The sequence below is a fragment of the Copadichromis virginalis genome, linkage group LG4 (assembly GCF_057382275.1).
Source record: "Copadichromis virginalis isolate Kocher_CV1m ecotype Utaka linkage group LG4, C_Virginalis_male_GT1.1, whole genome shotgun sequence".
In the NCBI taxonomy this organism is placed as follows: domain Eukaryota; kingdom Metazoa; phylum Chordata; class Actinopteri; order Cichliformes; family Cichlidae; genus Copadichromis; species Copadichromis virginalis.
The window spans coordinates 12,231,358-12,258,566 of NC_140621.1; the positions used below are offsets into that span (position 1 = coordinate 12,231,358).

The 27,209-nt window shown below is 39.5% G+C and overlaps 2 protein-coding genes across 3 annotated transcripts; one reads left to right on the forward strand and one right to left on the reverse strand.

The window, feature by feature from the left end:
- The first annotated feature begins 8 nt into the window (after positions 1 to 8).
- Positions 9 to 7,368, forward strand: LOC146710934 (uncharacterized). Of its 2 annotated transcripts, XM_085453612.1 has the most exons (3): positions 9 to 2,626; positions 2,951 to 3,133; positions 6,564 to 7,367. In XM_085453612.1, the coding sequence occupies exons 1-3, from the start codon at positions 2,524 to 2,526 to the stop codon at positions 6,884 to 6,886; spliced, it is 609 nt and encodes a 202-aa protein (XP_085309738.1). In that variant the 5' UTR covers positions 9 to 2,523; the 3' UTR covers positions 6,887 to 7,367. The 2 variants fall into 2 exon arrangements, with proteins under 2 accessions (XP_085309738.1, XP_085309737.1); XM_085453611.1 differs by lacking the exon at positions 9 to 2,626 and having other exon boundaries at positions 2,657 to 3,133; positions 6,564 to 7,368.
- On the reverse strand, positions 7,346 to 27,209 carry gucy2ca (guanylate cyclase 2Ca). Its single transcript, XM_085453608.1, has 27 exons — positions 26,661 to 27,209; positions 25,448 to 25,560; positions 23,904 to 23,971; positions 23,602 to 23,820; positions 23,387 to 23,505; positions 23,069 to 23,168; positions 22,853 to 22,958; positions 22,630 to 22,774; positions 20,689 to 20,774; positions 20,475 to 20,592; positions 20,286 to 20,367; positions 19,942 to 20,035; positions 19,410 to 19,472; positions 19,251 to 19,322; positions 19,059 to 19,163; positions 18,445 to 18,531; positions 18,060 to 18,192; positions 15,867 to 16,004; positions 15,581 to 15,669; positions 15,304 to 15,395; positions 14,933 to 15,091; positions 10,965 to 11,157; positions 10,620 to 10,794; positions 9,385 to 9,483; positions 9,162 to 9,256; positions 8,969 to 9,045; positions 7,346 to 8,102 (listed from the first exon to the last, which is right to left on the reverse strand). The coding sequence occupies exons 1-27, from the start codon at positions 26,881 to 26,883 to the stop codon at positions 7,901 to 7,903; spliced, it is 3,252 nt and encodes a 1,083-aa protein (XP_085309734.1). The 5' UTR covers positions 26,884 to 27,209; the 3' UTR covers positions 7,346 to 7,900.

The following is a 27,209-nucleotide window of genomic DNA, read 5'->3' on the forward strand; positions in this document are numbered from 1 at the left end:
ACTTCATTCAGCACTGGTAAACACAGATTTCTGATCTATTTCTAAACACGTTTTTTTTCCCAGGGTGTCCTGTGTGCAGCCATTGGTGCCTTTGATGCTCACAGTAGCTTTATGATATAATAAAATACCAAATCACAAAATCAGCAGATGTGCCACCTTAAAGTAAAATCTTTATTTTTGATGCTTGAATGTCTTCATATATACAAACACTATTGCTGCAGGAGTAGAGGAAACAATCAGTGCAATGCCTCAGGACTCAGGAGCTGATCATCTCTTATGATCTGATTTTTGTTTGCTGCTTTTTTTATTGTGCTGTGCAAAATTAAAAACCTCTTTTTGTATTTTTGTGTTTCTTTCTTTGCATGTCTACGATATGCCTTTTATTCCATTTTTGTTTTACACTTAAATTCTCACAGTCTGGACTTTCAGCTACTCGGGTTTAGATTTTTTTCTGGTGCAGGGTCATTTGATGTGTGAGATTTTAAAACATATGTTTGAGTGATTAAGTTTAAACTTTACTCAGATTTCAGTTAGTTTTCTTCACAATCTAAACTCAGTTCTATTAAATCTACATCAAATTAAGTGAGCTCAAGTTTAGGCTTTAAATCAGATCCCCACAAAAAGAGATCAAACCAGGACATTAGGATTGGAATCTCATCGAGCTCTGCGGTGAACTTCTCTAAATGAATGTGGCTCTAAGCCTCCATCAGTCACTTATCACCAGATTTAGCATTAGAGTTCTTAAGCCTTTGATCTTTTGTCACCAAAGTCAAATCTAGTGATCAAGTGGATTGTTCATGTGAGTTCGAGGCTTTCATAAATATTTAATGGAAAAGTAACAAAGCAAGACAATTCGAAAACTTGTCTTCTTCTGTAGCTGTCTCCGAAAAAAGTGATTTTTGGTATTGGCCCGTAAACCTATGTCAATTTAATGAAGCAGAAAAATGTTTATAATTTTATACATACTTGTAATTGGCTGTAAAGTCTTATTTTACATCATACATATGACAGCTGGGATAGGCTCCAGCGGCCCCCGCGACCCTGAAAAGGATAAGCGGAAGCGAATGGATGGATGGTCTTATTTTACATTGTTGGAATTGCAGCTACTAGTACACAGATTGGAAAACTGATCAGTTACATTCGTTGGTCACCAAGACCGACTAGCAATCAAAATGCATTTCACTTTGATCTGCCAACAAAATAAAGAGATTTACACGTCCTTACCTGTCCTGTGGGACAGAAACGTTTAATGTTTAAATGTATCCAGATTACAGTTTCAGAGCTCTGATGCGCACTCTTCAAATTAGAAAATCCCAGATTTTCTGCAGCATTAATCTCTTGTCTTGTGTGCAAAGATATTGTATTTAACTGTTATTTTTGTTTTACATTCTTTATACATTTAATCGTCATCATTTGTGAGTAAGTTGCACTCATAGAAGCCGCCTTTTTTTCTGCGGAAGAAGAGTCACATGATCCGAGAAATGCTCCTTTTTTTTTTTGTTTGTTTATTTATGCGAACACAGATCCGGGGTGTACCGGAAGCAGAAAACCCGACTTATCAGAGAAAGTTGATAACCATCGTCGCGACAATCGTTATCTCCAGCTGAGGTTTGGGGGTTAACCAGCTAACGCAAAGAAAGCCTGGTTGTACTGAACTCCCATCGTAGTTTTCCCCTCAGAGAGGGTGAGCTGCTGTTTTCATCATTGCTATCGTAGCAAGCGCAATTTGAATTTGAAAGTTGTGGGTCCACCTTTAGATGGTGCCTGTTTTTGTGTGTTTTTGTTTTTTCCTGATCACAGTGGGGTCACAGAAAGCATCTTTACCTGAGCTCACTGTGGTTTCTTTGCTTTAACTGTCTGTCCAGTGTGCTGAACCGCATCACTGGGTGCTGAAATTTACCCGGTGATGCGCTTTGAGCATTTTAGCGGTTTGTTTTGTTCTTTTCTTGTTTTTTTTCTTATAGTGCATTATTTCTTACATGTCACTGCATCTCAGTATAAAACAGAGGTCTTATTCAGTGATATGTGTCTTTGCTCAAGGCTTGAGGACCAGCAGCATATAAGGTCAAATATCTGCATAATTCTTGGCCCCTCTGTGCAAAGGGTTCTGAAATCTGACCCCATGCACTGTGCATTCATTGCAAACAATATTTCCAGTGGTTGGGGGGAAAAAAGACTGATAAAGCCGTCATGTTGAGATGTCTGCAGTGAAGAGTCTGTTTAATATAAACCTGCAAGCTTGAAAGTCAGGAACTCTTTGTTTTTGAAATAGAAATGTGGTCTCTCTCTCTCTCTGTCACGCTGTCCCCAGGAGACACATGTAGTGATTCACTCTTTCCTATTAAACGGAGGAACTGAAACGTCTGTTGGGCCTTCTGCATTCATTTCACAAATCCTCCCGTCATAGCCCTCCTCTGTGGCTCGCTGCTCTGTGTTTTTGTGTGTTTGTGTGTGTGCAACAAACACAGCATTAGACAAAGGCAACAGTCCACTTTACTTTTCGTTACTCACGTAGCACCAGGAATGGATAAGAAGTCTTGTCCTGAGGGAAAAAAGTTTGACAACTTAGTCCACACGTGTGTGCCCAGCAAGTCACTAATGAGATCTCACCCTGATCCACCAAAAGGTGAGTTTCACTGAATTCTAATCATTTTTTTCTGCCTCTTGGGCACAAGTTTGATCTCTCAGTGTTCTGCCTCTGTCTTGGAGTATGTCTCAGTTGTGGATTCAGCATGTCTTTACAACTTTATCATGTAGACTTTTATTTTACCTGACTACCTAATACATCAACGTTATCATCTTCTTTTTTCTTGTACAGCCGCTTATAAAATGAGTGAGCGAGTCAGACTTGAGTTCATCCTTTTTCTTTCTGAAACTTTTCTTACATGTCAGAATGCAAACTGTTTAACTGTTGAGGTAGTCAGCATGTGGCTGTCCTCCCCCCTCACAGAGCCGCCCCTGACTGTCGTGAACCAGCTCAAAGCCATAAACACCACTGTCAAGCCCACTTCGATGGTGGTGCTGAGTCCGACTCTGTGGATTTCTGTGGTCGTGGTCGTGGTGGGGTCCATCTTGGCTTTGACTCTTTGGTTTATCATATACAAGCGACAGACCAGACGCAGCAGCACCTCCGGTAAGGACAACAAGCTTTTGATGGTTTGTGTCACTTAGAGTGTTACGGTTTATAAGTTTGCCTAACAAGTGAAAGATCCCTGGTTCGATCACAGGAGGAGACACAAATCCCTTTGGGGTAGTGTCAGGAAGGGCATTCGCTGTAAAAATCTACCAAAATCATACACGCAGACCTCCCCACTGTGACCACCGCTTGTGAAAAAGGAGGAAGCTGAAAGCGGCTTTTATAGTTGTTTAAATTCCGCTCATTAGACTAAATGGCAAAATATACATCAGATGCTTTTAATACATCTAGTGATCTAGAGAAGTTATAAGAGGTCTTTTCCTAAGATACATATTTTACAAGACAACATGGTTTTTGAAGCTGTGGAGAGAAGTCGGTTTACTTAAAAAGAGGAGATCTGACACGCAGAGCTGACAGTCGGGTGGAGGAAACAGGGCTGCAGAAGGGCAGGTGATGAACTGTGACGTTCAGCACAGTAGAAACTCCACAGTTTCTGTTCTCTTCTTCTCACTTGTCCCAAGGGTCAGTCCCGCTCCCTTACCATCTATTCTGGTTTCAGCACACATCCGCTGGTTGGGCAAGAAAACGTAGGCACCCCCCGCACAACATTGAAAACACATAAACAGACTCTTCCGTGCCAGAGGTTGTACAGGGCTGTGAAAAAGTATTTGGCCCCTTCCTTATTTTTTGTGTGTTTTTGCTTGGTTATATTTATATGTTTCAGGTCAACTAACAAATTTTAACATTATTAAATACAAAATGATGTTTTGAAATGATTATTTCCCTTCTTAAGGGGAAAAAGTTATCCAAACCATATGTGAAAAAAGTAATTGTTTGCTCAAAAAATTAAATAGAACCGGTATGACAAAGTGAAGTAGGCTGAAAGATCTCAAACCAGCACAGCATGCCACCATCTAAAAAAACTCTGAGAGACAAAGTCATTGATATCTATTTGATTACACATTCTATTAAATTTTATTTATCCAGCGCCAAATCACAACAAAAGTGGCCTCAAGGCGCTTTATATTGTAAAGTAGACCCTACAATAATAGACGGAGAGAAAACCCCAACAATCATATGACCCCCTATGAGCAAGCACTTTGGTGACAGTAGGAAGGAAAAACTCCCGTTTAACAGGAAGAAACCTCCAGCAGAACCAGACTCAGGGAGGGGCGACAATCTGCCATGACCAATTGGGGAGAGAGAAGGAAGACAGAATAAAAGACATGCTGTGGAAGAGAGCCACGGATTAATAACAAGTATGATTCAATGCAGAGAGGTCTATCAACACAACAAAGCAATTTTGAAAACTTTGGAACTCCACTGAACCACGGTGAGAGCCATTATCCACAAATAGAGAAAACGTGGAGCAGTGGTGAACTTTCCCAGGATTGGCTGGCCCACCAAAATTACTCCAAGAGCGCATCCATCACTCATCCAGGAGGTCACAAAATAACCCAGAACAGCATCTAAAGAACTGCAGGCCTCACTTTCCTTAGTTAGGGGAAGTTCATGGTTCAACAATAAGAAAGATACTGGGCAAAAAATGGCATCCATGGAAGAGTTCCAAGATGAAAACCACTGCTGACCAAAAAGAACAAAAGGACTCGTCTCATATTTGCCAAAAAACCTCTGGGAAAATATTCTGTGGACTGATGAGACAAAAAATTATTATTTTTTTAAGATTTGTGTCCTGTTATGTCTGGCATTAACGAACACAGGAGTTCATAAAGACAACATCATAACAACAGTTAATTATGGTGTTGGTAGTGTGACAGTCTGGGGCTGTTGCTGCTTCAGGACATGGATAACTTGCTGTAATCAATGGAACCATAGAATCTGCTGTCTAGCAGTAAATCCTGAAGGACAATGTCCGACCATCAGCTCATGGCCTGAAGCTCAAGTGCACTTGGGTTATGCAGCAGGACAATGATCTGAAACACACCAGCAAGTCCCCTCTGAATGACTCCAGAAATCTAAAATAAATGTTTTAGAGTGGCCTAGTCAAAGTCTGAGCTTAAATCCAATTGAGATCTTTTGGCATTCATGCCTGAAAACCCTCCAGTGTGTCTGAATTAAAACAAGTCTGCAAAGAAGAGTGGGCCAAAATTCCTCCACAGTGATGGGGAAGACTCATTGGCAGTTATCACAAACGCTTCATTGCAGTTGTTGCTGCCAAAGGTGGCACAGCCTGTTATTAGGTTTCTGGGAAATGACTTTTTCATACAGGGCCATGCATGTTTGGATAGATTTTTTCCCTTGATAAATGAATCCATTATAATAACAGCATTTTGTATTTACTCAGGTTTTCTTCGTCAAATACTAAAATGCGTTTGATAATCCCAAATACGCAGCTGTGACAAACATGCAAAAAAACTAAGAAATCAGAAAGGGGTGCAATTACTTTCTCACAGCACTGCATAGCCCGAGGCTGAACATTTGAATGCTACAGATTTACTTTGTGAAAACACAAAACCTGTGAAACTAAAACTGACAGTCTGACAGCCAACAGCAGCTGCTTTTAAAGGCCTCTGTGTCTGATGATGGCCTGAATCAGACACACGAGTTTTTGTGTTTCGTAAATACACCAACATGACTGTGGCCATTTTTTTCAATCTCCTGGAATGCAGCTCTTATTCAGCCTTAACTTAATTTAAAAAAAGAGGAAAAACAAAGAAAGGGCTGAGGAGAAGCTCAAGTCACTTGGGCATCCTTTGCGTCAGTGAATAATCTGTCGACTCACACCTCTTACCACAGGAAATATGGAATGTAAAAACATTACTGCTTAGCTGCGTTTTGTTGCAGTGCAGTAGTTCAAACATTTTAGTTGCACGCCTACATTTTTCCCAATCTTTACTTTGATAACAGCTCGTGCTGAGCTTTTTTTTTTTTAAAGTCACAGTAAAGTTTTCTCTAAGAGATGAAAAATTTGGAATTTAGCAAATAGGATGTAAATTAAAAATCATATATGCAAATTAATATTTAATTTAAATTGTCAGGAGGTTCACTGAACAATCAACTAAAAAAAATAGAATTTTGTGGCAATTTTTTTAATGGTACAGCCTTTAAAGGGCAATATATTCATCCCAGGCCCGCAGTTCTGCCTGTGAGAAGTCCCGCCCACTTTCTGTGCAAACCTTCTGTTTTTGAGGGGCAACCAGTCAGAAGTCCTCTTTTTCATACAGAGGATTTATATACTCATCAATCTCATGACCTCGTTAACTGTTTTGATAGACATTCGTTTAATTATTTTAAAGCATGTTATGAACCTTTAATTTAAAGAAAAACACGATTACCTTTAATATATAAAAAGCACCTTATTGATCAATTGAGGAAATAAGGGGGGGGGGGGTATAATGTTGTGAATGGCTGAGGAGTCTTTCAGCGTGAACGTTCAGTGACAGTTTTTCTGTTGTTTGTGTCACAGAGGATGGCATGCCAAGACAGGAACTTCTTCAGAAAGCGCAGCCACCTGCCAAACTGCACCCTCTGCCCTCAGAAAGAAACGGTCAAGCTGAGATATTTCAGAGAGCGGCAGAGGCCCCATCACCCTGCTCTCACGTGCACTCTGGGAGCCAAACAGGCTCAGAGTGGGAGAATGGCTTCACAGCTTGCAGGGACCTCATGATGCGTGGTGGAGCAGAGGTGGGCGGAGACTCGCCTGCATGCAGCACAATGGCGGAGCACAGAATCCCACTTCCTGCCACAGAGCTGGGTGGCACTGCTTTAGTTACAACTAAAACCATGTAAGGCTGCGGGTGTGTGGTCGTACTCTTTAAGCAGGCTGTGGGGAAACACATTTGTTTGCTCACTAACATTGTGGCCACACCTCTCCCTTTTGTGGGCAAAAAGCAAGTTCATTAAACCTTAGAGTGAAGACTTGGCTTCAGGTTGGGGTACAGCTTTCATGAGTACTGAGAGGGGTCTCCATGAAATGTGAGGTCGAAGTAATATTCTCTAAAGAGATGAAAACACACCTGTGTTCTTAAAAACGTATATCCACTGCATTTATACTGCACGTTGTACTCAGTATACTGAGATTTCTGTGTTTCTACCATGTTTTTATGGGTTTTTTAAAAATAAGATTACGATTTTCTACAGCTGTTTTTATTCCTCTGCACTGCTTGTGTGAAAAAAATAGTGTACCAGGTGACTGTATAGTTTGTTGTTTTTGCCGTTGTACAGGAAAAGTACAGGAACTGCTTTAAATCTTGTGTCGTATTTCAAACATGTTTTAATAAAACAAACTAAAAATCAACACAAATATTTCTGATGCTGTGAAAACGGAAAGGTAGCATCATTACAGTGCAAAATAGTCTTGATGAGTACTGTTTGGATAGAGTTCCACTGTCTTTGAAGCAGAAAAATATTTACACGATAAATATATATTTTCTTTATCACGTGTTGCTCAATCAGTGAGCTTCCTGCAGGCAACATTGAGACATAAACAGAAGGATGGCTCAAAGTAAAGAAGAGTGCACTGGGTATCCTCGTCCACGTTATCTGGATCGCTTATGGAGAAACATTTGTATATAAATATGCCGCTCTTTGTGCCACAACAGTAACTACTTAACATCTTTAAAGGATCAGCAAGGCGAGTTGATCTCAAGGCGTTACGCTGTTGGGGATTAAGAGACGTGCTGCTGCGGCGTTGTCTCTCCAACCGATGAATGAACAAAGCTGTCCAAAGAAACCCAGCAGTCCTGAATCTAACTTGACAAACTTGTACAAAGTCTACGTCTTGTGCTGAAAGCTCTTCTATGATCACAGGTAGGTGCTCGGGTTCTCAGTGACAGCTAGGTGGAAGTACTCTGGCAGGCTGTCGCTCTGCGCGCTGCTGTTGGTCTCCCTCCGGCGGATTTTGGTGGACAGGGTCTTCCTCTTTTTGAAGCTGTCCCCTCCACGCTTCTCCAGACTTAACACGATCATCTCTGCCAGATCCTTCTGAAGCGACTGGAAGTTCTCCCTGAGACAGTAACATTGTTTTAGATTATTGTGTAATGATGTAAAACTAAAATTAGGTATCACGCAGATTCTGAAAAAAAATGTGGAACGGTAAAATATAAATTGAAAACCAAATGCTAGCCTACAATATATTTTATCTAATATTCAATCTGTCTAAAAGAAAACTACATTACAAGGGGGAAACTGCTCTTTATGAACTCAGTGTGCATAACATCGGACAAGCTTTGAACCATCCCTTAGATCCATAGGTTTTTTGGATTGTGCCACAATTATGTAATTTTGTCAGATCAAATATTTTAAATGTGACTGAAGTGCAGACTTGCAGCTTTAAAACAAGGGGTTTAACAAAAACTATTGTATTACAAAGGCTCAAAAGTCATTGGACAGCTGACTGACAAGCTAGCTATTTCACTACCTACAAGCAGACGAATGATGAAAAATGTTTTCAACAATTTGGAGCCTTCTTTGTGATATTTTTTCTTTCATAATATGAAAAATACTTTCAGTGAGTGCCAGGTCTGAACTTCAGGCTGACCAGTTTGACTCTTTTACTGTAACATGTCCACAGGGTAGTCTGGTATTGTCTCGCTAAAACAAGCAAGGCTGGAAAAGCAGTTATCTGAGTGGCAGCATGTATTACGCCAACATCCGCATAATTCATCCTCATGTAGTAACTTTTTAAAAAATTTACAGTTAATTAGTCTATCAATTAACAAATGAAGCACTTTAAAGTAGGTGGTAATCTAATAATATAAAGAACATACATTATTTATTAAATCATAATACTGTTTACGTATTGTGTTCAGGGTATACCAGAGTTCTTCAACAGTTTGTGTAAAAATTCTTTATTGATAGGACTTTACTCACGCGCTCGGTGGCGTCGGCAGGTTGTAACTTCCCCCGGTCACGCCTGTTAACCAGTATGTCATCATTTTTCCTTTACCCTGTGGGTGAAGTGCAGACAAACACAAACACTCACACACACTCGTGACCTCAGTTTGTGTGGTATGGCATTTAAAGTAAATAAGTAAGTTAAAAAGCCCAACACCACCCAGCTCACCTTCAGATACGTCTCTCCTCGTTTTTCATACTCAAACTTGCAGTCCGTCCTCTGCAGGATGTTGATGGTAGACTGGCTGACATGAATTCTCAGAGCTGGAAAGATGATGTGAAAAGCAGCCATCGGACTCTGTGCTTGCATCTGCCCTCCCTTTGTGCCAATTCAAGCTAAGCGCCTAAGCTGCCAGTGTTGTGAGTGTGTAAAATGTGTGTGGTTGTCTTACGCAGGCCTGTGGACTCCATCCGTGAAGCCGTGTTAACCGTATCTCCAAAGAGACAGTAGCGAGGCATCTTCTTCCCCACCACTCCTGCTGCACATGGTCCTGGACACAATTACATAACAAGATTCAATTTATGCTTCCTTTAAAAAAAATGTATTTAGTTTTTTATTAGCATATAATTAACATTAACCTACACGTATATTATTTGGCCACTAGATGTCAGCAGCTCCATGACAGACAAAGGAAAACCGAGTTTGAGGGCTACACACAGAGAGGTCTAAACTTAATGGTTTATAGAATTTTTAGGAGAACATAAACAAACGTGAAATTATGCTGGACTTCTGGGATGTGCAAACTGATATTTCCACTAATGCACCCCCATACATCAGAGATAGACAATTATGAACTGAGTGCTTGCTGCTGAACAGCTGGACGATACCTATACCTCTTTAATCTGGAGGATGTGGCACATCCATGTTTGCAAAAAAAAAGAAAAAAAAAGAAAGAATGTTTGGATTCATCTGACTACAAAATACTTTTTCACTTTGTCTCAGTCCATTTTAAATGAGTTTTGGCTTAGCATAGACAGAAGTGTTCCTGCATCATGTTGACGTTTGGCTTCCTTTTTACATGATAGAGTTTGTATTTGTAGATGGCACGGTCGGCTGTGCTCACAGACAATATTTTTGGAAGTGTTGCTGAGCCCATGCAGTGACAGAATCATGTCTGTGTTTAGTGCAGCGCTGCCTGAGAGTCCGAAGATCACAAGTATCTTTGTATTGATTTTCAGTCTTGGCCCTTGCACGGCGAGATTACTGCAGATATCTCAATCTGTGATCATATTATCTAGTGTAGAGATGATCAGTTTGTCGAAGTCTTCACAATTTCACTTTGAGGACCATTATTATAAAATTGTTCCATAATTTTGAGACATAAAATCTTTGCAGATCTGTGAACCTCTGCCAATCTTTACTGGTAAGAAATTCTATATTTTCTCCTCTTTTTTCCAGCTTTTTGTTGCTGCTGTTAACAAGCAGTTGCCAGGAGTTTTCATAAAATGTTACATTTATTCAATTTAAACATTTGATGTATTTTTTATTCTCTGTTGTGAACATCATTTGTGGCTTTATGAAGTTTGTAGATCATTGAACTCTGTCTTTATTTAGATTTTACACAGCATCCCAACTTTTGCAAAATTCGGATGAGACCATAGTAAAATCATTGTGAATCTCTGGTACCTGAATGTACACCAATACGGATCCATAGAGGAATCCCAGGCAGGTGCTCCAGCTCAAACGTCCCCACAAATGATAGGATGTCCAGGGCCATGTGGGCAATGTCCAATGCATGCCTGTTGCCGTTACGTTTGGGCAAACCGGATGCAACCATGTAAGCATCTCCTATTGTTTCAACCTACGAGACAATGGAAATGTAACTTATCTATAAAATCTTTGTCTTTATTCAAAAAGAAAATATTTATGTCTAACCCTAAGCACTTTCTTAGAGATGATAGATTAATGCTTAAAGAAATTGTGACCTCCTTGATAGTAGAGGCCTGGATTTCTGTTATCCTGCTAAGCTACCTTGTAGACATCATGGTGATCAAGAATGCTGTCAAAGTTCTTGTAGATTTCGTTGAGCATATCGACCACCTCCATGGGGGTGCTGTAGTAGCAGAGGGTGGTGAATCCCACAATATCACTGAAATAGATGGTGACCTCCTCAAACAGCTCTGGCTCCACACTCCCCGTTTCCTTCAGGGAACGCACCACTGGGCTATGGAGACGCAGAGAGAGTGGAAAATGTGATTACTGTCAGATATATTAATGTTACATGACTACAACATGTAAACATCCAAATACAGCATGATGGGGGTTTTCAGCCTCTACACGCAGTAAATGCTGGAGTGTAAATTCTGCGCTCAGTCATGACCAGAGATGGGTAATCTGATTACTTAAACAAGCACCGAGTGCGCAATGACGTAATGGGAAATTGACAGAGAAACTCGCGGATTCTTCCACTGACCGCTGCGGCACACCTGCACCAGGGCAAACCACCCCACTCCTGCTTTACAGGTGAAAATAGAGCAACAGGACCGCTAGTCTTTGATTTTATTTATTTTCAGCTGTGTTTTACTTGCATCTATTTGAAAGACTGAGTGTAAACACAAAAAATATTTTATTTTATGTGCTGGAATGTGCAGAAAATAGGTTTAAATGTTAAACAAATTTCTTCAAGTCAGAGAATGTCGCATATAATTTAATTTTTGCTTGATGCATAAAGTTAAAAGATTAAAACTAATAAAACAAGTTTTAAAAAGAGACTTTTCCATTTGATTACATTTTGTATGATGGATTATGTAGAAAAAGTAGAATTGGGCTGAAAGATCTATCGCTTTATCACCTATTCAGGTTGTAAATCGTGTTTTTAAAAAGTAACTAAGTAATTAATTACTTTTGAAAATAAGTAATCAGTAAAGTCACGGGATTACTTTTTTGGGGAAGTAATCAGTAATTAGTTACTGATTACTTTTTTCAAGTAACTTGACCAACACTGGTCATGACTATGCAGTTATAAGGCTGCATAGTCAGATAGAATGCCCAGAAGAGACGGCGGTCATTACTTCAACAGTAAATACACAAGTGTACAATCAAATTCATGATTAGATTTGTGATGGCAAAGTCACTTTGAGGATGATAATCCATCTTGTTACAGCGCAACGAATGCTAAATCTTTTCTTGCTGAAAGGCAATCAAAGGAAAAGGTCTGTATCTCTATCCAAATAAAAATTAATGAACAACAAAAAATGGACAACAACAAGCCTCCTCCCTACAAAGCTGACCTAGCAACTTATTTCTGACCTCAAAAAGTTGGAAGCAGTTTGATGGACAATATGATTTTTCAATAGTAAACCCCAGGCCTGATATAATTCTGACCATTATAAAAGCTGGATGCTGTGCAACAAAGTATTAAGTGTTTTTAATACTTCTTAATATTTTTTCTTCTACAAAAACAAATAAAAGAATGAAGTGTGGTGATTCTATAGATTTTGCCAGGTATTGTATTACAAAATACTCCAATTACCAATCACTGATTATGATTGAAAATTTGTTATAATTATATTATGTTTATATGTTATGATACATGTGTTATATTTGATAACATTATTAATATCAGTATTCATAAATAGTGTAAATCTGCATAACCTATGTCCCTAAACAGGTGGATATTTAGAGGGGTTTGTTTTTTTAAACAAAACCACTGCCTGCTGCTGCTAAACCTGCTTATTTTTACTAGAGATGGCACGATACCACTTTTTTATGTCCGATACTGATACCGATATCACAAATTTGGATATCTGCCGATACCGATATGAATCCGATATAGTGTTTTTTAATCAACAAAACTGTTTTTTTTTTAATATCTTGCTGCATTTTGTATAAGTTCATACTCAAGTTTAAAACAACTACACTAAAGCTATTCTGTTATACCTATATGCAAAAAAAAAAATTTCATAGTTCAGCAATACTGATCAATCTAATAAACTTAAACCTACACCATCCTCCCTATTCTGGTATTTTAAAGAGTACTTAGCATAAATATTAAGCAACCTAACTAACAGGGTTCCAACTCCCAGCAACAACAAAAATAAATAAATAAAAAATAGGGAACCACCCCTCACGCTCCACCTCATGATGCTTAATCGACGTAATCAACCTTAATTTGATGCAGTGTGGAAAAAAAAATGCACAGAAATCAATTATTTTTCAAGAAATATTAAATAGATTCAACATCTTTCTTCAACAAAATTGCAGACTGCACAGATGGTACCTTCCCAAAGGAAAAAGTACTATAGCTTACTAGGGTATATATATTAGACTTAATAGTCACTATATACAGTAATGGACTTCTATTCATTTTACATCAAATTAAAACTTTGGGTGTAAGATTCGGATAATTATTTATTAAAAGCTAGACATTTTAAATGAGAATAAGAAAGAAAAGTATGTCTTTGTGCCCCCTTTTCCCTGTTCATGCCCTATCGGCCCCCCTGGCTAAACTTTGCTAGATCCGCCCCTGCACAGTTACCAGCGTCAGCTACGTAGAAAAAGATCCTCGAGTAGAAAGTAATAATAAATACATTCTAACAACAGCTGATCAAGCTTAAACGTGCTGCTGTTGTTCAGCCGCTGGTTTCCTCTTTCTGGTGCAAAGTGGGCCAAAAACAAACCAGAGAGACGGACTCGCGACAGAAAAGCCGATCAGCTGATCATTAAGCAGTTTCATGATTGAAGTAGCAGCAAGAAGAGGCAGTCGCTCCATATATCGTTTGGTAAGCTTAACGCAGGAATGCTTTACAAACATTCAGAGATGGACTTACACACTTGCTTTACTTCTCTCGGGGATAACTTTGTCGGAGATGAAATGCCGGGTTGCTAGCGAAGCTCCAAATGCTATCCAGACCACCGACAGGTCCCGCATGCCACAGCCGCTCTATCACGTGATGCATACTGCTCCGACGTGCTAACGTTCTGAGGTGAGTTACGGCGTGTTGCAAGTTTTGAGTTGCTTTCGTGATATTTAATGGATCGGATTACATTTTTTATTTTTCTCAGATATCCGATCCAGTAATTTAGGTCAGTATCGGACCGATACCGATACGTACGGAGCCCCCCAGGGGACATGGGAGAAAAAAAAATTAGGGAGGAAAAAAAAAAAATTAGGGAGGAAAAAAAAAAATTAGGGAGAAAAAAAAATTAAGACGGACTTTTGCGAGATCTCGCAAAAGTATTGCGAGCACTCGCAAAAGTATTGCGAGATCTCGCAAAACTCCAACAATGGCGGCAGCTACTTAGTTGTAATATTACTCTTTCTGGGTCACAAAATACACTTTTAAGATATTTTGAGGCGTGAATGTAGTTGTGTAAACGTCAGATACCTGCTCGGTTTACAAGACATCACATATTTGCAAAAGAGCTCCGACGTTTTTGGAGATCTGACACCCACTAGCTCGAAGCTAACGGGAGGTCGAGACCTACTACAGCCGGGAGGAACACCGCTTTCCCGGCACATCGTGCCTCGACCTCCCGGTCGGCTTCGAGCTGGCGGCCACTAGCTCGAAGCTAACGGGAAGTCGAGACCTACTACAGCCGGGAGGAACACCGCTTTCCCGGCACATCGTGCCTCGACCTCCCGGTCGGCTTCGAGCTGGCGGCCTCCGAAGAATGCGGCTAAAACTTTTGCGAGATCTCGCAATACTTTTGCGAGCGCTCGCAAAAGTCCGTCTTAATTTTTTTTTTCCTCCCTAATTTTTTTTTTTTCCTCCCTAATTTTTTTTTTTTTCCTCCGTAATTTTTTTTTTCTCCCATGTCCCCTGGGGGGCTCCGTAGATACGTAATATCGGATCGGTCCATCTCTAATTTTTACATATGTGGTGTGCAACACTATAATCAGCACAACATATACAGAAACACTGTAATGAGGAGGAGAATGCAGACTTGAAAGTTCCTGGTGTCAGATGCCTCTGAGTCAGCTGAGTGTAAAAACCCACCCAGGAAGAAGCATAAAGTTGAGGCGATCCGCTCTGTCCCTCTCAGCTTTGTACAAAGCCGTTCTCTCCTCCACGAGCTTCTCCAAAGTCCTGGAGTACATCTGCAGACGACGGATCAGGTTGTCCATGTACGTCTCTGTGGCTTGGTTATGGAGGTTACTGCATCAGATCAAAAATGTTTTATATCACCATATCAGCTGTTACTGCTACTTACTGCTCTTCATTTAAGAGAATATGACAGAAAGACGTATTTTGAGGAAAACCTCCTCACTTGGGTCTTTGAGGTGAGGTGTTTGGCAGTTAGTTCGGAATGTGTCAAGTTATAAAAATGAATCGAAGCCACACCGAAGAAACACACAATGGGAATCTACCTGAAAATATTTCCAAGCGTTAACTCGATTCTTTTAAAATCTGGCCTCAGTTCTGGGTCTTCCTCCCAGCAATTCTTTATCAGTGTGTACAGCTGTATAGACACAGAGATACACACAAAACACGCATAAAAAAACACAAAGAAAAAAAAGAAGAGGAAAGTGTTTTTTATATACTTCATTTAGTTGAATGGATCCATATAACTTTATAAACTCTATAAGAATCAGGGTGTGTTGCTGTAACAGCTCCTTTGCGTTTGAAAGGCTTTTTTTTTTTTACCTCAATCTCTCTGTCTGACACACCCTCAAAGTTCAGGTCAGGTCTGAAGACATTGTGCCCGATAGGATGCTGCAATCTGTAGATCTTCTCTGTGGGTTTGCACAGCGGTCAGTTAAACAAGATAAGTATGGGACACACGTTACTCTGTGACCTCTGTGTTTCACAGTGTGCCGAATTTTGCATCTTGTATGTGTAAAATGGTCTTTAAATCAACGAAAACCGACTGACAAAGACAGAAATACATTTTTTCAGTTCTGCTGTTTATGGCTGTATAATGGTGGCCTACCTCTAACATCAGTGCAGTACTCTGTGTAGAAAGGGGCTTGTCTCATAACAATCTCATGGGCAATGATGGCATAGCTGTAGACATCGCCTTTTGGAGACACCCCAAATTTACGAAGATGCTCCGGGGCGGTCCACAAATCTGATTGGACAGAAAACCAGCAACATCAGTTTATCATCAGTTACTTTCACCAATCAGAATCACACCTTTCAATGTCAGACACATTTTTCAAATATATTAATTCTATGTTTAAATCTGCAGCTACCCTAACCCTGAACATAAGTTCAGCATTTACAAAGTCAGCCCCCTTCATCTGACTTCCCCTTGTAGCCAGTGCTCATCTTAGCCTGGCTTATTAGAATGTTCGTCAGACATATCTTCCTCCGCTGTCTTGCAGTACTTTGAACAAAAAATAAGAAGACTTATCTGAAATTACACGTAACCCAGTGAGCTGCTGCTGGAGCAAAGAAAAAGGTTAGCTAGTCTTTGACAGCCAAGCCACAGGCGGTGCAATATTTCCTCAGCCTGACAGAAACAGATAGTGACTCTCTATTGGAGATCCTTACTGTGTGTCTCTATGGGAGCTTTGTACAGGGATCTCCAGCTGCCCCTGAAGCCTATTACAGGTACAGTAGACAAAGCAACACCTCTGACTATTCATAGTTGATGTGTTTGAAAAGATAATAATAGTGATCCTTCAGCAATGATGGAAAGTCAGGCAAAGAGATTAACTGTTTACCTGCAGAATGAGTCCTGATTACATCTAACAGGCCAAACAATCCTGACTTTATCCAGCAGCCTCTACAGAAGTTACTGAGACCTCACCCCAGTTTCCTGAGCCAGCCTGGCTGCATTTTCTGCTTCCCTGCAGACCTCAGACCCGCCACTGCTGTTACAAGGTCCTGGGTCATGGAGTAGAAGCTCCTCGGCAGTGTTACTGTTACAACCCTTACAAATGAAAGCAATCTCTTTTGTTTTTTAAAACAATTGTCCAAGTGTGGAGAATCCACTGGTGAAAAAAAGTCTATGTCTGGCTGGTCAAGGAGAACTTTAAAATAGCATCTATGCTACTCTGTGAAGTAACATGGACGCCATTTAAAACCAAGGTGATTGCTGTTTATGATAGAGATGCTGCTGCTATGTGTCGCAGCCAAATAGCAAAATTCTGCTATGTGGCTCCGAAAGTCGATCAGACCCTGCCCCCTCCAAAACAGGATGGAGTCTTACCCAAAGAAATTTTGCATTTTTTTTTTTTGTGTCTACAGCTACTGTAGAGGTTCTACAGCAATACAATAGTGTCACGTTGTTCTTCAGTTAAAAATTCTGTGTTCTGATTTCATTAGTAGCTTATTTAACTCCTGAGAGTACTTTAAAATAACTCTCTGAATTAAAAGCTGTTTTTTTTTCCTAGTTTATACCTTTTATAATTGTTGTGTGTTTTGTGCCAGTTTGCTGCCAGAAAACTAATTTGTTTTTCCTTCCCAGTCTTTTTTCCTCACACTGACTTCAGAAGTCAGAGAAAAACTAACAAGAAAAGCTGATTTAGTGATTTAGTGACTGCAATGCATGATTTAGTCATGCATTGCAGTCGCCGTAAGGTAATGTCGGAGGCCAAACCAGTCATATCGTTGCTTTAGTTAAGCTAATGTTTATATTTGATTAACATAAATCCTGGACAGTTTATGAGGGGAGGATTATTATTCAAGGAAGTCAGAATACCAGGAGCAAACCCATGCAATCAGAGGGAGAAGAGGCAAACCCTGCACAGAATGGCCACAGCCAACGGGGAGGTTGGCTGATGCTGTGATGTGACGGTGCTAACCACCACATCACTGTGCTCACCTGACCACAGACATGTCATCCCAAGCTCAACCAACAGGTAAAGCAAGAGCAAGGCAACAATGACCATTAGAGAGCCGTCAGTCTAACCCATGCTGGCAACCCTCATTAGAGAAGGATGATACAACCCAAGCATATAAAACACAATTAACCCAGTTAAACTCTCTAAGTCAAGAAATGATATGATTAAATTAAAATCAAGAAATACACTCCAAAAGCTTCAAACACTCAAAACTCTCACACAAACACTCAGAACAGAGCAGGATTCTAACTCAGCAGGAGCTTTTAGGAGAAAACGATGATCTCAGAGCTTAGATCAATACTCAGCCACACTGATAACATTTTTTTAAAGCTTACCTTTTCCTGTATTTAGCATGGTGTTGCAGCCAAAGTCAGTGATCTTGACCACCATACGGTTGTCGACAACACAGTTGGAGGACTTGAGGCGGCCGTGGACTGCAATATTGCTTGAGTGGAGATATGACATGCCCTATCGAATATATACAGCAGAGCAGTGGTTATTATTTGCTATTTCAACAATTTTTTATCATGTGTTCTGGTTGTTTTTTCTCTTAAGAAAATCCTGAAATTATATGTTGTTGAAACAAAATATGTGCTGGAGGTGCTTTAAATGTGGTATTTAAAAACAAACCAGTTACCCAAAAGAAAACAGGCAAAATAAAAATAAAAGAAAGCATTTAATAAATCACATACTCAGAAAGGCAACTTAAAGAAACAATACCTTTGCTATGTCATACATGACTGATATTTTAAACTCCATATCCATGAATGTTTCATCTGGGTAAGAGATCCTGTCACTGAGAATGTACTGGGGGGAAAAACATGAGCAAATTCAGGTTTTAGCATTTTTGGAAACTGAAACAAGTCTGTGTGTGAGAGAGTCTGAATCATATGCATTCATACACACTGTAAGTGTTCTTTAAACACTGAGTGTCCATAACTTATCAACAAGTGAACATCAAAGTCACTGTGAACTATGTGAGCACTGAAAAGTCAAATCAGCATAGAGTCAAAAATTGTGTTTTTCTGCATGCAGTGTGACAAAAAGCAGACACAAAGCTCAAATCATCTCAAATTAGTTCTTTGAACTTTGTAATCAAACGGCCTCCACATCACCAAATCTCAATCCAGTCGAGCACCGTTGGGAACAGCAGGTGTAACTAATGAAGTGGCTGGTGAGTGCATTTCTGTGCTCATGGGTGTTTGTTTTTTTTATTGTTATACAGATTAGAAAACAATCTAAACAATAAGATAAACTGATTTACAAACAGAAATCCCAGCAGCAGGACCTGATATGAAGGTAGAAACAGTGTGTGAACGTTGCTCTGCTCTTACCCTGAGGGAGCCCCTCTGACACAGCTCAAACACACCGTACACACCATATTCAAACTTCACTGTGCCATAAAATTTGGTCAGATTGTAGTAGTCAATGCGCAGCAGCTGGAACATGAAGACAGTGGCAGGGAGAGTTAATTATTTTTTATGTACTTTTATTAACCTCTAAGATAAAACGCAGAGTTATCTTACAGTGTTGAGCTCAATCCTCTGGTCCTCGGTGAAGTCTCCCTCTGTGGTTTTCAGCTCTTTCATGATTACAGGCTGGAGAACACAGAGAAAAGGACCGACATGATCATTTCCCTTTGAATCTTTTTAAAATCAGATATCAATTTTTTGGATTGCTGATACCTTCTTGTCGTAGCGGCCTCGCTGCCTGAAGTATATACTGTCCTTCCTCTTATCTTCATCAATCTGTTTCATAAACACACACATACATTCTTATCTTGAACTGCCATAGATCTGAAAGCTTTTTACATACATTTTAGGACAGGTTTTATTTTCAATAAGATAGCTGCAGATGTATGGCCCTGTTCTAACACAAGAATCACTGAGCAAACAGGTCCAAAACAGAGCAGGCATCCATGACTTAACATTCACCTTCCTTCTAGGTGTATCATGTTCAACATGGGCTGCAAAGCAGCTTGCAGAGGCATTAAGATCATCTGTTATCACCTGGGATTGTGTGACTCTTGGACATCAGTTTCACTTTTTATTGAACTTTAACAATTTAGCACATACTCTGACATTTTCATGTAGTCATATCTTATTTATCTTGTTTAATGCGTATCAAAAAAAAAGCCTTACTGTGTCATAGAGCTGCATTTTTTCAGCAGTCAGGGAATAAAATCTGGAGTTAAAGTTTGCTGATGAGAGCATTTACCTTCAGAGACACTTCCTTCTCATCCAGAGGGCCAATCAGGTGAGGTTCGATGTGAGACCATTTCTTCTGTAGACAGCGTTCTTTCCTGTTCTGCCTGTCAGTAAAGAAATATTTTTAAAAAGCATGCAGTAAATGATCGTATATGTTTACTGCATAATAAGATGTTGTTGCGCCAGGTTGAAAAACACAAGGCAGTATTTGCCACAGAGCTGTTACCCTGTCCTCCTTTACCTAAATAAGGCAAATACTGCCTCATTTTTTCAGCTCAGCTCTAGTGATGCACTTGTGCTAAAATGTGACATGCAGCTCTTCTACCACAACTGGGAAATGAATCTGCAGTTTACCTGTAGAAGATAAGAGCGACTCCCGTCACCACCACAACGCTGAGACTCAGAACAATCACAATGATTTCCTGCATGTCAAACTCTGAAAGCAGACATGCATGAATAGAGTAGAAGATTCAGAGCTTTGCCTTGAATAAAGCATTAAATCATTCTGTAAATTATTCTGCAAAAAGTTCATGTGTGTTTTACCATCCGGCATCTTTGGCTCGTCAGGAGGCAGCTTGTTTCCTGCCCACGGCAGAGTGGGGTTTTGGGTGTAATTGATGGTTTTATTTAGTGATGTATCAAACAATAGCAGAGTTTTATACTACAGAGGAAGAGAGAGAGGAAAAATGTAAGGAAAAAAAACAGCTATTCACTTTTAATGCAGCAGTGTTAACTGATTAATAAACAAAGGTTTCACCTTGGCAGTGTTAGCTGATGTGTAAATGATTGAGAAGTTAACATCTCTGTCCCCATATTCATCAAGCACATAGTGTCCTCCCATACCTGCTTGCACACACAATCATATAAACAAGACAATAAAACATTTTTGCATTATGCTTTTCCAAAAAGTTTCATTTAAAAAAAATGCTTTGACTCAATGTTACCTAAAAATTTGACATGAAAAACTGCAAATAATTATTTCATTATCAATAAATTCTGTTTATATCCTTTATTAACTGTTAGGTAATTGCAGCTATACAACATGAGAAATCTGCATTTCTGAAAGTCAAAGTTGATCTTTTGAAGCTTTGTTTTTTCTTTTTTACACAATAACTACAAAACATAGAGATTCTATATACTCCAATCGAAATTATTGCCAGCTGAACGGATTAACAGATAAATCACACACAAATTACAAAAAGCACTACTCGAAAAATTAAAGTAATGATTAGGGTGGCAAGAACTGCTGCTCCTGGAGTGGCCACTGGAGGTTGTCTCCTAAAGTGACTCAATCCTTATAGACTCCCATGTTTAAAAGCCCAAAAACTACTCATCCATTTGTATTTTGTTAAAACGTAAAGTTCAGGATGTGGCTGCTTTGACTGCTGACGACGGTAACACTTTCATAAGTGGAAACTTGATTTATTGTATACATGCATAAAATAATACACGTGAAACTTAAATTGTTCTATGAATGTTCAAAGAGGGATTCTTCCTGGCCCTACCTTTCACAATAAAACATGTGACTGCTGTAAATAAAATTGATTGGTAGAGGCAGGATACACATAACTCATAACGCATAGAGACAGACAACCATTCACACCTATGGGCAGTTTAGAGTTACCAATTAACCTAACCCCTCACATGACTACATGTCTTTGGACTGTGGGCGGAAGCCGGAGTGCCCGTAGAGAACCCACGCAAACAGAAAGACCCCGCCCTGATGGTTGAAATGAACTCAGGACCTTCTTGCTGTGAGGGAACAGTGCTCACCACCGTGCCACTGTCCTGCCCTGATAGATTCCTAACGTTATATATAACAAACAACAGTTATGTGAATTAAACAATTGAAAAGCTGTTTATTTGTGACTGCAGTAATGACAGAAAGCATGTGTATTTTCATACAAGCGTAGAACAAATCAAACCTCCATGTAGAAATCAAGAGGTGACAATCACTTCTGGCTACAAAAAAAGAAGCCATTTTCCAAAACCCCTGACATGCAGGCTTCATAAAACTGAGCCCAGAAGCAGGTGACCTTATGGTGACTCATCCATCTTTTATATACAGTCTGTGGCATCCCATTATTGCTGTAGTCGGTACAGAAAAATAAATCACAATGGAATCGTTTTCATACCTGTACCTTTTAACCATAAAGAAAAATCCAGAAGACCGACTGACCCTTTTACTTGGGTACAAGTAAGAGGGCAGGATAAGAGTTAGCCAGAAAACAATAAAAGTTACCATAAAACAAAAGATCAAGGGCTGTAAATACTCACTTTGATCTCATACTCTGTATCTTGGAGGACAATCTCCACATTACAGTGAGCTGAACTGCAGTAAATATTAACTTGAAGAAAAAACAAGCAATGAAAATCTCTTTATCCTTTCAAAGTCATCTGAAGTCATCTTCAGGTATGATTGGTTTTGTTGTATGATAGCATCCAAAACCTCAACACAGAGCAGCAGAATTTAAAAAAGAGACGGCGGTTGTGTTTTAATGTGAAAGCCATCTTTGTTCCTCAGCTGCAGTCAAACGTTGATCTAAGCAACATCAATCTTGTGGGCATAAAATAAAAGAATGTTTAACTCATCCTTCTTATTTCAGCTACTTGAATAGGCATGGTGTCCTCCCGGATACTGCTTATCACAGTCCTCCGGCATTCTGCCTCCAGCTGTGTTATCTCTGGTCATACGCACCATAAAATGAGATGTTTCCAAATGGGTTGTCACCCAGAGAGCCATTGTCGGTCCCGTTGTATTTTTGCATGCTGAGCATCCTCTCTCTGAGTGCGTTACCAAACAGCAGAGTCCCATCATGATATCCAGCCACATAATCATTTATCTGCACGAAAGAATGGACGATAAAAGACCGAGCAGTTACTTCATGTGGTCTTCTTTCTAAACTTGAGGTGCGACTCACCGTTTCATTGAATGAAGAGCCAGAGGTGTAGTTTCTCTGCGGCAGAGTGACCACTAAGACACTTTCCATACCCGCAGAAGATGTGGTGTTTAAATAATAATCAGGGCTGAATGAAGGAAAATAGTTTCTTAGTATTAAGATTTCTTGATTCCCACTTAATAAAAACATTGTGGTAGCAGTGCATATGTGAAACAATAAATTCATGTCCAGGCTTACTTGTACACATCTATGAGAATAAACAGGAAGTCTTTGGGAATCTGGCCCACCAGCTCCTTTACTGAAATCATCTCATCAGTGTTCCCACATAAGATTAAAACTGAAAGAAATAAATCAGTTTTACAGTAAGCAAGAAGGAAAATTCTTCAGCTGTCTTTGTGCACTTCTTCAGTCAGACTACTGGTTGTTCAGCTCTTTCAGTCTTGACTACTGCTTAAATAATCAACTTACAATGAAATCCCCAGAGGACCAAGGCATTTTCTGCTTTATTAAAAAAACTATAAATTCTCAAAAACAGACAAAAATATATATATTCACTGTTGCTGTGTCTTTTCGGAGACTGGAACAATTTTTTCAGGCCCTCCTCTCCATGAATTGCCTCTGTGTTTGTGCCCAGCATAAACTTGTTATTTTGTGCCGTCAGTGCGTTGATATACCTGTGGCAAAGCAATGAAACAAATCAAAAAGCTGGTTTATGCTGGAGTACAAATGAAACAACAGATCTTATCCATAATCACTTGAGTTTGGCTCACCAGAAGCAGTCCTCAGATGCATTGTTGGTTTTCTTATAGACGTAGAATCGGCTCCACGGCTCCTTGAATGGCAGAGTTTCATTCAGAAAGTGAAGGAAAAAGTCACAGATCTTTCGTGCTGGAGGCAGAATTCGGGTTAGTTTAGGCTTGTAGTCACAAGAGAGGCCAAAACTTCCAGCAGAGATGATGGGAATGGTTAAACGCAGACCAATGTTTTCACTGGAGAAAAACAAACGGGCAAAAATTAAAAACTCATGAATTAAAAAATCTCCTGAAAGTAAAAGAAAAAGATCCATACTTACTCTACTAACTGATAGGTGGCATATGTGCAGGAAGGCCCCAGCATGACACATCCAACTTCACCATTAGCCTGAAGAAAGTTACAACTGCATTAAGGAAAATTAACTTCAGAGCAGTTACTTCACAGTCTAGTACTTGCATTTAGTCTTTTTGCTTCAATTCCTCCTAGCTCTGTAATTTTGCAATATTTCCCCAAATCCATTTCATTAGTCCCCAGTAAAATTGGACAAATCTGTTGCTCTTGACTGTGCTGGAGGAAGCAGTATCAGCTGTTTGGCCTAATGTCAGCTGCACTGACTGAGTTCACTATGTGGCATGCTTTGTCTACATTGCACTGTGCTTCTATTTAGCCTGGTGTTTGTGGTGATACTTGTATCTTGACATTCCACTAATTTATAAGTATCATAACTTCTATATCACCAAACCCTCTGGTAAACTTCCTCTTTAGCTCAGCTGCCTCTGTGACCGATGCACACAGTTACCTTCCAATCTAAACCAAACAAAGCTCATAGTTTAATCTCTTGCAAGTGATGGCAGTATCATCTTCACATAATCAATGAGTCTGTGGCATCAAGCACAAGTCATCAAGTCATCCTGCCCCCAACACCACTCAGAAAAATATTTCAGTATTTCTCTGATCTCTTTCACTTCTGCCCCCTTCCTCTCAAATCTCTGCTCGTCTGACACTGGACACTTGTCAGATAATATCTCCAAGCTGCAGACCTTATATACTGACTGTTGTTTACCTGAGGTCTATACTGTATGACTTTTTGGTACATAAAATGGGCAAAAGTATTGGGTCATTCTGTCTGCCTTTACAATCACTGATGAAAGAGTGGGTTGTTCTAAAGAGCTCGCTGAATTCAGACGTGCCACTGTAATAGGATGCCATCATTGCAAGAAGTCAGTTCATAAATTTCTTCCCTCCTAGATCCTCTATGATCAGATGTAAGTGTTTTTATTGCAAAGTGGAAGCATTTAGGGAGCAAAAGAGTTCCCAATCCCTTCTGGCATTAACATCAGCATAAAAACTGTCCACCGGGAGCTTCATGGCACCTTCTCTAGATGTAACATGTAGATGTCCCATTACTTTTGTTCATATATGAGGAAAGGTTATTTTACAAATCAAATATAAATATTACTATTATTATTATTTGAATTATGACGAATAACAGTGGTGACATTTATGGAAAAAGTCTACAGAGAGCTGAGGTCATCACTGATTTCTTTGTTTTCTACTGATGATGTTTTAGAAATAATATTTTCATGCATCCCCAAGAAATGAAAATGTCCATTCACGATGTTAAGTTCATGTTTACAACTAGAACTGTCCTGCTGTGTGTAATGATGCCAGTTACAAGCCAATTTAAGCATAACAACCTCAAACCATCAGTAGTTGCAGAACTGCAAAAACCCCTCAGACCTATTTACAAGATCTAAAACAAAGGCTTTAAAAAAACTCAGGGGCTTTAGGAACAAGAAAATCACATCAGAAAGTGTTATGTCTGATTGTGCCCACTATGTTTAAGCAAGTAACCACACTTACGTTTAGTTTCTTGAGTATTGTCAACCCCTCGCACGTGCTGCTCCCGCAGCCCTGCCGCTTGTACAAGTTGGTGTTGAACCCATTGAAGTTAGCAGTCAAAGTGAAGTCTAAACCTTGAGTCATGGAAAACAAATTGATAAGAGTTATGAATGTCGGAAAACAATGAGATTAGATTAGTCTGACACTGGCAAAAATAGGTCTAATGGTTGAATTTGCATCAGAAGCAGGAAGAACAGTAACATTTTTTTTTTTTTAAAGGGTCCCTTAATAACAGATACAGCAGATATGTTTAAATAACATATCTAAACATAACATATTTAAATCTCTAAATTTGTTTCATTTGTATCATATCTGTCAATATGTTTTTCCCCTACAGAATAAAATGCTAAAAATTACTTAAAATAGCATCATAACAAATGCTTTTGTCCACCAGAGCAGCTCTGGCTCCGCTGTTAACAGCACAGCCAAGGTTGTGTGTGACGGAGTACAGGATCAGAGTCGAATGGTGTTACGGGTAGCTATTAAACATTCCTGAGAACCGTGAGTCATCTTTTGTCCTTCTGTTGGCATTGACTGCAGAAATCTTGCATCAGTCCTTTTAGTAATAAAACGAGCAACCTTGAACTATTTAACAACAGCGAAAGTGACATATGATTTGGTACATAAACCACAAGTTAATGATGTATTTAACTTTTTCGTGGTAAACACGCACAAGCAGTAAAACACTGGTCAAACATCAGTGAGACAGATTCCTGGAAGAATGATTCAAATACACAGAACACTTTTAAAAGCTACTTTAATGGTTTCCTTGCGGGACCCGACTATTTTAGCCTCGCCTTGTACACACAGTAAAAGGACCTAGAAAGAGGTATCTTTTATATCTATCTGCAGGCAGCTTGAGAAAAATGTATTTATATGTTATATCTTTTTAACCTATGATAAATACAATTTCATGTGAAAATAAGATAATAGTCATACATAAATGTCATACTTTTAGACTAGGCAAACAAAAACCAAGCAGTCCAGTTTTTTAATTTTTAATTTTTAAGCTAAGTGTGAAAGTTGACAGTAAAGTATGTTTTGTGTAGGTTAATGCATTCGCAGAGAGACTTTTAAGATACTGCTGTATATATTGATACCCTTCTTGTTGTTCTTCGAGCCTGATGTGTTTTGTTTTGTGTGTTTTTTCTGTTGGGTATCTATCTGTCCATACCATACTTATCGTTCTCCTGCTTGTCAGCTAGAATAGCTTGTTCCACGGCCGCCTTCACAAGTGGCATGCTCCATTCATAAGTGTTGTCCTCCAGCAGTACAATATTCATGTAGTAAGAACGGTTTGAATTCAAACAGTCATCAATCATGTCACTGGCGACCATGGCGAGCGTAAGTACGCCCAGGTAAAGTAAACTGGACATCCTGATCACTGAGACTTTCATTTTTGCCTCTGAATTTTTGGCTCTAGTATAGATGTCAAAAATAGAGACCTCTGCTCAGGTAAACAGGATGCTGGAAGCACGACATATCTTCCCCACTGATGACAAAAGTTCAAAAACAGAAGTCAGCACATCTCTGCAGTAACCAAAAAGAAGTCGCTCTCCTGATCCGATGCCAAGAATCCAGGTAAGAGAAGTTTTGTGTAAGATCCGGCCCCCAAAACTTTCAGTAAATTCAGAATATCGAGATTGAAGACCAAAAAGAAAAGAAATAACAGCTGTTATGTTCCTCTTGGTAAAGACCGAGTTCTTTAATCGTCCACCTTAGT

What these genes read in the sequence shown, in the direction of transcription:
- LOC146710934 (XM_085453611.1), top strand. Translation starts at nt 2,830, where the DNA reads ATGAGTGAGCGAGTCAGACTTGAGTTCATCCTTTTTCTTTCTGAAACT. An exon ending in CAGACGCAGCAGCACCTCCG is followed by an intron (nt 3,134 to 6,563) that starts GTAAGGACAACA and finishes TTTGTGTCACAG; the next exon opens with AGGATGGCATGCCAAGACAG.
- gucy2ca (XM_085453608.1), bottom strand. Translation starts at nt 26,883, where the DNA reads ATGAAAGTCTCAGTGATCAGGATGTCCAGTTTACTTTACCTGGGCGTA. An exon ending in GCCACCTATCAGTTAGTAGA is followed by an intron (nt 23,821 to 23,903) that starts GTAAGTATGGAT and finishes GTTTTTCTCCAG; the next exon opens with TGAAAACATTGGTCTGCGTT. An exon ending in TCCGAAAAGACACAGCAACA is followed by an intron (nt 23,169 to 23,386) that starts GTGAATATATAT and finishes TATTTCTTTCAG; the next exon opens with TTTTAATCTTATGTGGGAAC.